At 56.0% G+C, this 10,794-nt stretch overlaps 2 protein-coding genes across 16 annotated transcripts in view; one reads left to right on the top strand and one right to left on the bottom strand.

Annotated features, from left to right (window-relative positions):
- Window positions 1-297: 297 nt before the first annotated feature.
- On the top strand, window positions 298-5,472 carry WDR76 (WD repeat domain 76). Its single transcript, XM_077318259.1, has 12 exons — window positions 298-406; window positions 496-591; window positions 840-895; window positions 1,006-1,132; window positions 1,708-1,809; window positions 2,026-2,069; window positions 2,160-2,313; window positions 2,404-2,559; window positions 3,152-3,366; window positions 3,960-4,112; window positions 4,660-4,713; window positions 5,072-5,472. Exons 1-12 carry the CDS (start codon window positions 386-388, stop codon window positions 5,325-5,327), a joined length of 1,434 nt encoding a protein of 477 aa, XP_077174374.1. The 5' UTR covers window positions 298-385; the 3' UTR covers window positions 5,328-5,472.
- Window positions 5,473-6,272: 800 nt separating this feature from the next.
- The window catches only part of FRMD5 (FERM domain containing 5), a 72,812-nt gene continuing 68,290 nt past the window's right edge, over window positions 6,273-10,794 (bottom strand). For 14 of the 15 annotated variants that reach the window (XM_077318252.1, XM_077318256.1, XM_077318250.1 and 11 more), the window contains one exon: window positions 6,273-9,482. In XM_077318252.1, coding sequence (XP_077174367.1) covers window positions 8,902-9,482 — 581 coding nt within the window. In that variant the 3' untranslated portion in view covers window positions 6,273-8,901. The remainder of the gene's footprint in view (window positions 9,483-10,794) is intronic. The other variant, XM_077318249.1, reaches the window with a different exon arrangement.

Raw genomic sequence — 10,794 nt, 5'->3', positions numbered from 1 at the left:
TGGTGCAAAAGCATTCTTATCTTAGCGCTCTGCCTGGTGGGGGCACAAGCCGCCGCCTCCTCACACGTGCACTCCTCGGGTGGGTGGGTGGGGGATGCAGCCCCCTGAGCCTGCCAGGGGCCCAAGGGCCACGCGCTGGCCTCCCCCTCCCTCCCTCCCTCCCCCCCTCCCCGCCCGGGCTGAGCGTGGCAGAGCTTCAGAGGTCCTGGGGATGGGGGGGGCAGGTGGGACGGCTCGGCACTCACAGACTTCCGCCTGGGCGGGGCCTCCCGCGCCACGTGTCATCGGGGCGGGGCCTCGTCGCGCGCCCCTCCCCTTTCCCGCCCTCCCCCGGAGGGTGGGCGGAGTCGGCGCGGAGAAGGCGCGAAAGGGCAGCGGCGGGGCTATGGCGCTGCACGCGGGACAGGTGAGTCGCCCAGGTGAGCCCGGGAGGGGCGGGGCGGTCCTTCTGGCTGCCCTCCTGAGCTCCCCCCTCCCTCCCTCCCCCCCTCGCAGGAGGACGCCGCTCGGCCCCTCTCGGCCTACGAAAGGCAGCGGCTGCGCAACGTCCAGGCCAACGCCGAGTTCTTCGCCTCCCTGCAGCTCTTCCAGGTAGGCCGGGAGGGTCTCGCCCTGCTGAAGCCCCTTCCGCCAGCCCCCCCCCCCCGGGTCGCAGCCTCCGGCAGTGAAGGTGGGCGGGGGTCGCGTCCGGGGCCCCCCCTCCTCCTGCCCCCAAGCGGCGCAGGGGGCTCTTTCCCTTCTGGAAACACAGGAAGGAAGGCAGGAAGACCAGGAAAACGGTGTGTGCTAAAAGAACTTGCCCTAATTACTCTGAATATATCCCCCCCCCTCTTTATAAGTCTGCAGCAAAGCTCCGTCAAACCACCACCAAAGCTCCACGGCAGGGCGTGAAAAGGTAAACGTGTGCACACCTGCCACACACGTGGATTTTAGGGGTCGGTCAGCAGGGGGCGGGGGGGAGAGCAGGGAGAGGACCGCAGGGCTGGAAGATTCTGTTCTCCGTAGGGCTCAGCGTGCAAAAGGGGAAGCCGAGCCAGCCCTCCGGAGGTCCAAGCGCCTGAAGCGAGAAGACCCGCTGGGAGTTCCCCTTCCGGAGAAACCAAAGCCGGCGGAGGCGCCAGTCGAAGAGCACGTAAGAAGGCCCATGCGAGGCGAAGACTCCTCTGTCTTTATTGATTCTCACAAGAGTTGCAGTGCAAGCTGAGACAGTGGGCTTCTCCAGGGCGTGCGTTGTGTGCCTTGTTGTAAAGCTAACCCAGTTAGCCCAAGCAAGTGGCCATTCGGCAGGGGGGATTTCCCTGATGCGGGTAACCAGGCCATGGTCCACCATGGCTGCCTGTGCACTGGGACTGGGACACAGAGGGGCCATGTCCACCTTCGGGGCCTCGTGCAGAGATGCTGGGGAAGTTCATCAGACGTTTCCCACCTCCAGAGACATGGGCTCTCCCAGTGCCATGGATTGCCAGGAGATGCATGGTCAGGCCAAGGAAGTCTTCCCTCAGGCAGCAGGAGATGCCAGCTGCTGGGGACATGCTCTCCTGGTGTGGTCCAGCCAGGCCAGTGTGCCGTCCGCTCTGTCCAGCTCTTCAGAAATAACATTGGGCCAAGGGAAGGGCTTGGGGTGTGGGGGAGGGATCCGGAGGCCCTGTGGGCTGGCTTTGAAGTGGGCCAGTCAATGAGAGTCTTTCCTGGTTCCTCTTTTGGAAGCCCCGTGTGCCTCCTGGTCCCATTCCGATGGTCCCCGTTGCCGAAGAGGAAAGACCTGAACAGGTGGAAGAATTTCTGAGCAGATGGGCAAAACTGAGCCAGGTACTGCTAGATCTCGGTGGCTTAACCCGTTGGCCCTTCCTCCTAAATTGCCCCCTGGAATTTCTCCCATCCGTTTTTTGATTCTTGTTTTTAGCTTCTGCATTTTGAAGTCCGATCTTAACTGCTACAATTCTTCTAAAGAAATAATAAAATGAATAACCTGCAGAGAGCGTGATACCTGAATCTAGTAAAGCCTTTCCCCCATCAATTCTCTAGGTCAGCCTCCCGAAGACCGAGATGACTCTGCCGAACTTGGAGAGGTAATTTCCGAAAACAGCTTCCTGTCTCTTTGTTGCAGTGGGAGCTTTTCTAGTTCTGTGGCGGCTCACGTGTGGTTTCTTCTGGCCTAGTTACAAAGCTGGTCTGCGTGGCATGGCGCTGCAAGAAGACGGGGTCGCCAAAGTGGTCCGCAGCCGCATCTACTCGGTGGCCATCCATCCATCTGCAAGCTGCACTTTGGTGGCGGCTGGAGACAAGGAGGGGCATGTGGGCATGTGGAATTTGGTGAGGGGCTCTTGCTGTCAGCTGCCCTCCCTGCCGAACACCCCAGCAAGAGATTGAAGCGTGCCATGCTGCCCCTTCTGTATTTTTCAGGATTGCCCAGTGGAAGACGGCCTGCATGCCTTTCTCCCCCACAGCCGGCCGGTCAGCTGCCTGCTCTTCTCCCTGGCAGACCCCGCCCATCTCCTGTCCCTTAGCCTGGATGGCACGGTGCGCTGCGGGGATGTCACTCATGCCGTCTTTGACGAGGTGAGTGGGCTTCCACCGTGGCCTCTGCAGCCTCACGGCAGGGGTTTGTGTAATGTGTCACTCATGATTTTGGCTCAATATGCCGCCTCCTGATGAAAGACAGGTGAGCAACCTGGGCTCTGTCTTCAGACGCAGAGGAGCCGTGTGAATTCCGAGTATCTGTGCTTACCGTGTGCAGAAAAGCTCCAAGAGACCAACAGAGGCATGTGAGCTCAAAAATGCACAGCTGCTCTTTCCCAGGACAGCCAGTCCGTGGGGCTGGACAGGATCTTCCCCCTTGCCATGGAAGGGCCTGCCCTCATCTCCTCTGTCAGTTGCTGCCTGAACCTGAATTTCAGCTGCTCCTCAGTTTGGGATGGAAGAATCTGAGCTCTTGGCTCCTTTGCATTTGGGAAGCTTCCTTGCAGGCCTCTTCCTTGGGAGAAGAGTACTTAGGCGAGACAATGAGGAGAGACCAGGCTGCTGTGGAGGTGCAGGATTGCTGCAGTTTAAGGCAGAGCCAAAGGCTGGCGTAAAACCAGCATGGCCTCAGGAATTCAGCCTGCACGAGAGCTCTTCGCCAGGCCCCGAAGTGAGTCTTCTTTCTCCTCAGGTGTACAGGAATGACGACTCTGCCCTTTCCTCGTTTGACTTCCTGTCGGGTGATGCTTCCACTTTGGTCGTGGGTATGTGGGATGCAGGGGTGGCTGTCGTGGACAGACGTACCCCAGGAACATCCACGGAGATTTCTGCCGATCTTAATTCAGTAACGAGGACTGTACACGTCCACCCAGTCAAGAGACAGTATCTCATGGCTGCAGGAGCAAGGTATGTACGAGCCATGTACTTGGGGGGGGGGAAGTGAATATTGCTTCCACAAGCAATGAAAATGGCTTCAAAACAGAACAGTTAAAATCCCCAAATAGTCAGCTAGCTGTATTGCTTAAAACATAAAAATAATACATAATGGCACCTCTGAAATGGCATAAGTGCCCAGTAGAAGCATCCCTGCTCATTGAGCAAAGAAAAGTTTACAGCAAAAAAAAGAAAAAGAAAAAAGTTTTTACTTGGTGCTAAAGGGTCAAAGGGCCACCACGCAAAAGGCCCTGCTGCCTGACTGTGGGGATGCATGAAAAGAGGCTTGGTGAACATCCGTCCTCATGGGCAAGCTGAGCTTCCTGAGAGAGGCTGAAATCGCTCCCGGTCCTAGGCACCAGCTCAAGCAGTGAGCCTTGGGAGGAAACAGAGCCCTGCCCCAAGCAGGTGGGCTCTTTAGTCCCTGCCTAGGTACCAGCTTCTCAATGCACAGATAAATCTGTTTAGTTGAGGGGGCTGCAAGTTTCAGTGGGGCGGAGGGTACCTGCCCCACACTCCAAGGGCCTTTCTGCCTTTGTGGAAGTCTCTTGCAATTTGCGTTGCAGGAATGTCAGCGTTTACGATGTTCGGCAGCTGAAGAGGAGCGGCAGCCAGCCCGCAGTCTCTCTGGTGGGGCACTCCAAAAGCGTGGCTTCGGCGTACTTCTCCCCTGCCACCGGCAACCGGGTGGTGACCACCTGTGCAGACGATACGCTGAGGTAGGAAAGCTGCGTTCTTTCAGTTTGCTTCCTTTCTACATTTGTTCTTGTAATTTGGGATTCCTTACTTGGAGATTTTTGCCCCTAGGAGAGTAGCCAGTGGTGTTGTGGTTAGAGGATCCAATCCCCACTCTGCTATGGAAGCTGGCTGGGAGATTGGGGCCAGGAATGCCCACTCAGCCTTGCCTACCTCACAGGGAGCTTTTGGGTCCCCCTTAAAGGAGAAACGTTGAATCTACACATATTGTGGACTTGTAACAATAATGGTGGCCTATAATTTGGAGAACCAGGTTTGACTCCCCACTCCTCTGCAGGCAGGCAGGCAGCTGGGTAACCTTGGCCTAGTCATAGTCTTGATAACGGTGTTCTGACCGAGCAGTTCTGCCAGAGCTCTCAGCCCCACCTACCTCCCAGGGTGTCTGCTGTGGGGAGAGGAAGGGGATAGGGGTTTGTCAGCCCTTTCGGGTAGTGAAAAGTAGGGTACCAAAAACATCTCTTAACCTTGCAGCCAAATCTGTTCCATAAAGTATTTGTTCTTCCGTTTCAGGATTTTTGGCACCAATTGCTTGTCCTCAGTGGCTCCCATTCTGGCAACTATCAGGTGAGTTGTGAGGGACATGTTTTGGCCTCACAAGCTGTTCAAGGCACCAGCGCATGGGTCACTTTCTGCACCTGGGAGGGGGGGCATGGAGCCCGCTGGATGCCAGGCAGTGAAGGCCGCCCGGTCCTCCCCCTTCCCGGCTTGCAAGGGGGTGCCAGGAGACGGGGTCCTTGATAAGATTATGAACTGCTCAGTTTGAGGGAGGGGCTGTTTCCTAAGTCGCTTCTTAAGCCCCCATTGCCTCAGGAGGACAGGGTGGATTTACGGGACTGTTTTCGGAGGTAGTGGTTTCTGAACTGTCTGGAAGGGCTGGCCGTCTTAAGGGCGGACAGCTCTGGGTTTGGCCCTTCCTGCCCAGGCACGACAACCGGACAGGTCGCTGGCTGACCAGGTTCCGGGCGGAGTGGGACCCCAAGCGGGACGACTGCTGTGTGGTGGGGAGCATGTCTCGCCCGAGGCGCATCGAGGTCTTCCACGCCACGGGAGCACTGGTGCACTCCTTCGCCAGCCAAGACCACCTGGGCTCCGTCTGCTCCATCAGCGCCTGCCACCCCACCAGGTACATCGTAGCCGGCGGCAACGCGAGTGGCCGCCTCCATGTTTTCAAGGCGTGAAAGCTGCATGTTGCTGGAAGAGAAATGTGGCCTTTTGTCACAAAGACCCAGGGATGGTTGGCATGCGCTTGTTTTGACACCCCCCCCCCCCCCCGGTTTTTAAGACAAAGAAGTTCCTTTGAAATAAAATCCAGTTCAGTCTGAAAAGTGTGGCTGATCCCTGGTCGGAGCACTCAGCCGTGACATTCCGAGAGACTCTCTTTTGACAAGGCCCGAAACGTATTCCGCTGGTCCAGAGGGGCCTGCAAGATTTCCCGGAGAGACCCTGGGCAGCCAGTGGCTTCCAGAGAGCAGGATCCGGGCAGAGTTGGTCTTTTCTGCCCAGAAAGCACCACCCCTGCCGTGCTAAGGAGTGGGGGCTGCCGGTCAGCCCGGGCCGAGCTCTTCTCGCCCGGCTCCTCCTGCCGGGGGCCTTTGGAGCATGCCCGCAGCGTGCTCTACAGATGACAGTGGCCCCCACGGGGCGGGGCTGCTTCCCTTCCCTTCCCCTCCCCTCCCTCCCAAAGGGATCTGGAATAATCTGGGCAGCAGGGGTAGGGGCTGAAATAACTGTGGTCTCAACCATCTGCGCAGGCCCTCTCCAGCCGGGGGACGTTGGGAAGTCCTTCCAGAGGATTGCTGGGCTAGAGAACTGCCAGAGACCCCTGAGGGCTCCCAAGGGAAGCGAGGTCCAGAAGTTGCTTCCCATTGTCTGGCTCTGTGTCGCAGCCTCAGACTAACTCTTGAAGGCCTCCCCTCTCCCACCCCAGTCGTGTTGGGGGTTGACCCAGCTTAGCTTCTGAGATGGGATGAGGCGAGCCTAGCCTGGATGCTCCAGGTCAGGGCAAAAGACATGCCAAGGCGGTCTGCAGAGCGGCCGGCCGTTGGTGGCCTCCCAACCAAATATTAACCAGAGCTGATCTGGCTTCGCTTCCAGGGCCTGGCCAAAGTACTCGACACAAGATGTTTCCGTAATATTTAAATATTTATTTCAATTTAAAAATACTTTTATGGCACCAATGATTTTTATGCTAACTACATGTTGAATATGTAGAAAAATGCACACTATTTCAAGGGGGGAAATGTAACGTACAGCGTTTGGCACATGGAAGGTTAACATCTATATTATGGAAACTAAAATTCACATTTTTCAGGAACTTGACCTCTTCTACTGCTTACAGAGGCAGCGAACTAACTAGGCCGTACTAAGAGACAGTGTTTCCACTGAGAACAGCAACCACAAACTTTGCACGCGACCTGGAATGACTCAGTGGTGAGACATGAGACAGGTAACGCTGGGGTGGGGCAGGGGAAGCTACTTTTTCAGTTGCCTGCTGGAGAAGAAGTCACAGGTAAAATGCTTAGCCAAAAAACAGGGCACGATACACTGGGAAGTTCTCCCGCACAAGCCTCAGGGGCGGAGGCCTTTCCTCCCCGTTAGGACCTGGGTGTTCGAAAGAGAAACAGGTGCCCAAAGCCGCTCACCACCCTCCGTACTCAGAGGCTGCTCTAGTTGAAAACTTCTTCCGTACAAAAGTTTTATAAACATAATAATTGGACACACTGATTTGTGGCACGAGGAACACACCAACAATTTAAAAAACGAAATGCTGCATCCTTAGAACTATGATGGAGAATGCTAAATTAAGACTTCTCGCTCACTGCATAGAGGCGTCGTTGACTACAGGCTGAGGTAGGAACACGACACGAGAAATTGACCTGCTGCTGCGTTGCATAAAACAGGATCTCTGCTTGTAAAATCTTCCCCCTTTTGTCGTCTGGCAGGCCTTCCAAGCTTGAATGGGTTTTGCTGGAACCATCAATATGCTGGAAACCAGCCTGGCAGTCGTGCGTAATGGCCAGGAGTTGGCCACCAGGGCTGTGTTCGAATTCCAGGGTGTCCCTTTGAATGCACCATGCGTGTGCCTCAGCTGACTCTTTGACCAATACTTGGTGTATTGCTAAAAGTGTGATTGTGCTCTTTATCCCAACAACGAAGGAGCAGCTGGGGCCAACGCATGAGGGCAAGCGGAAAAGCAATCCAGGCTGGTGCATCCCCTCATCCGCACGCTTCTCAACTCTGCGCATGGCTTAGGGGATCGGGCTGGGGGTGGGGATTCATGCTGAAATTGCACTCGGATGAGATAATGAAACCAGCTTTTTGAAAGAGTTTTGATTAGAGTTGCAGATGTCTTGAAATCTCTCCCTGAGATGAAATAAAACGCATGCTCATCTGAGTCCATTCACTGGCTTACACCGAAAAGGACACACAATTTTTATTGCTCCCTTGACAATCCAGGGGTGCTCACACACCCTTGGGCAGCCCCTGTTGCAGGGCTGTTTGTTAAAGAGCTGAACACCTTGGGGCTGGTGGGCAGAGGAGAGCAGGGCCTTGTCCCCTGCCACGTGAGTAAGAGGCCTCTCTCTGCCCTTCTGAAGGGCGCCTGAGATGCCAGCTGGCCGCCTGGCCGACCTCCCTCCCTCCCTCCGCAAACCAGTCCAGGCTATTCAGAATCCCTTGTTGAAACGCCTCATGTTGCATGGGCATCCACTTCATAAAGTTAAAAAAAAGGCTTTGCTCATTAATAAAATAGTATCTTGTTAAAATATAAGTTGCAGCAAGTTTGTTCTTCTATAGTACAAAACAAACAAACAAAAAGCAGAGCTTTCTGAGGCAAAATGTCTTCCCAGGGCTTCCTGTGTGCTCACTGCCCCCCCCCCTGCACTGGAGAGGGGATCCATTCCCCCACCCCCACCAGGGATTACCTCCTGCCGTATTTAGGGACTGCACTGGCCAGGGAACAGTCTCACATCGCTGGGCTGATAAAGCTCGGGGACGAGACCCTCACGGAGGAGGAGGAGGAGGAGGAGGAGGAGGCGTGCGAGTGCTCCCACCTTCTAGAGCTGCAGGGAAGGAGCGAATGCACAGTGCAGCAGGGTTAGGCCTGCTGGGAACCTGCAAAGAACGGAGACTCCAGCTGAGCGGAGGGCGTCAACCACAGCCAGGCCCCCTCCCCCAAACATTTCAGGAGTCCCCACCAGCAAGACGGCCATCTCTCCCCATGAATGCAGGCGGAAGGCGGTCATGCTCGGGATGCACAGTGGCAGTTTCAAGACGCTAGTCCCTTGGACGTTGGAAATGACAACTTGGTAGCACCATTACAGAAGCTCCTGCCTAAAGGAACAGCCGTCCTCTGGGGCTAGGGGCCTAGCCGGAGGCTGGCACATGACACAATTATTGGTAGTAATAAAATAAACTCTTTTTCGCTTGCAAATTTGTAAGTGAACACATCTGTGAAAGCTAAAAGGAAACTTGACGGTCGCGGAATAATTCAGACGTGAGAGAGCAGAGCGGTTGCAGAAACTTGCAGGAAGAGAGCCTGGGTGGGGGAGTGAATGGTCTGGTCTGGTCTGGTCTGGTCTGGTGTGGTCTGGCTGGAGTCTCTCCCTTCCGCACTCTCCCCCCGGCCAGGCCGCGGTGCGGGAAAGGCGGCCTTATGCTATGTGCCGATGGTGCCGGGTGCGAGGTGTCCCACTGCCTGGGGCTCTTCCACAATCCGCCTGGCAAGTGACTAGGAGGAGGGCGCCCCTCCCTTCAGCTGCCAAGGAGGAGGCTGAGCACGAAGCGGAATTTGCAGGCAAACCATCGCCTGAGGGGACAAAAGTATTGATAATGGAACTGCTCAAACTCGGGGGTCTGGCGAATATCATGGAAAAAGGCAACGTCAAGGTCAGACTCGGTAAGGACGATGAGGAGAAGGAGCAAAACAAACAGGAGCCCAACGGTCACAAGGAGCAAACGGAGGACACTGAAAACAAACTTATTCACCTGTTCGGCTTGGGACTGGCCGCGGCGAGCCGTGCCCTGGCACAAGGCCCGGAGTTCCCCGCCCGTGGCCTCTGCCCCCGTAGGGGTGAGGGCTTCTGTCTCCTTCTCTTCCTCGATGCTGCCGGGCGCCCCGTTGACCTGGCGGGACAGCAGCATCAGCTCCAGGCTGTGCTCGGCCACCGGGGTGGGGAGGACGCTGTCGGAAGGGCTGTAGACCTCGTCGGAGATGATGGCCACTCGCTCGCTGCTTTCCGCCCGGCCACTCTCCGAGCGGGGCAGAAAGGCGTCGCCGTGGGAGGTTGAGCGCACGGGGGTGGAATGGGCACTGTCCCGCAAGGACTCCAGGCCTGTAGAAGGGAGGGAGGGAGGGAGGGAGGCAGGGCTCAGAGGGGATGCTCTCGAGGACCCCTCAGCACCACCTTTCTGAGCACGCAGGTGCCTTGGAATTCTGACGGGGAGGTGGGTCCAGCCACCAGAGGGCTGAGCAAGGAGGCAGAGCCCACCCACCACAACTGCCAGGTAGTCTCACCGTGCCTCTCCTGCCTGAAATGCTGTCTTTTAATCTGCACAGCTGATCCGAAGCCCTGCTGAGCTACAGCCCCACCAGGAAAGGCGTTGAAGGGGACCACGTTGGGGACCCCTACCTAAGCAGCTGTCCTCCTCTAGGCCCCACGGCAGCAATGCCAACCAGCATTAAAAGGGTCCCAAGCACACATTGGTGGGGCAGGCAAAGGGCTTCTTGACGGCAGCTTCAGATGTTACCAAGTCCGCCTGGCCCCGCAAACTTAATTCTCAGGCTAGATTGGGGTCTTCTGCCTGCCTGGGGCATTTTTCACGACATGACGTGGCTCCAGGGAGCTCCTGTGTTGATCCCTCCTGGTAGGGTGGGGGAGGCCCTCCTCTCCGTATGCTTTGATCTGAACCAGGCTGCCCTGTGCCTGGAACGGAAGCTGCCAGCTACTCACTGCTAACAAAGACTGTGTGAATTCCCCTTCGGTCTGCCTGCCTGCCTCCTCTAGCAGCATTTATCATCCACTGACTGTTGCGGGGCACGTAGAGAAGACACAGCCCTACGTACCAGGGAAGTTCTCAGACAGGCCTATGACTGGCCAGCAACCTGGATTCCCACCAGCGGCTTGAAGATGCAGGGAGGCACTGCAACTACTCCCAGACTCCACCCTGGGAAAACATCCCTCTTATGGTCTCCCTCTGCCCTTGCCATGGAAGGAGATGGCAGCTCTCTTACAAATGGGGCAAGGAGCTTTTTGCCCGGCGGGCTCCCTCAAAGGTTGGAGGGTATCTTTCCATAGTTAGAAACCAATCACTTACTTAGCTGACGATCACGTTGGTGTTAGAAGTTTATTAGGCCTATGATTAGATTGCTGTTTTTAAACTAAAAGCAGTTGCCATTTTATCCCATCTTGTCTAATAAAGAGAATCATTTGCACTATCAAAAATAAATGCAGGAATACAACACTGATCTGACAGACTCTAAAGGTTTTAAAAGATTAATTCTCATGCAACTAATTGGTCCATCTCCTCTCTCTGGATGCGAGCTCCTGGCATTGCGCTACAGGGTGGGAGGGAGCTGCCGGGCGGCTCAGGGAGAAGCCCTTGCGTGAGGCACAAGCACACCCCGTGGAGCCAGGGCCACTTCAC

This window comes from Paroedura picta, chromosome 18 (assembly GCF_049243985.1).
Source record: "Paroedura picta isolate Pp20150507F chromosome 18, Ppicta_v3.0, whole genome shotgun sequence".
NCBI classification, from domain to species: Eukaryota; Metazoa; Chordata; class Lepidosauria; order Squamata; family Gekkonidae; genus Paroedura; species Paroedura picta.
Note: the sequence above shows the minus strand (reverse complement) of the source record. Positions and strands in the feature narration are given on the sequence as shown.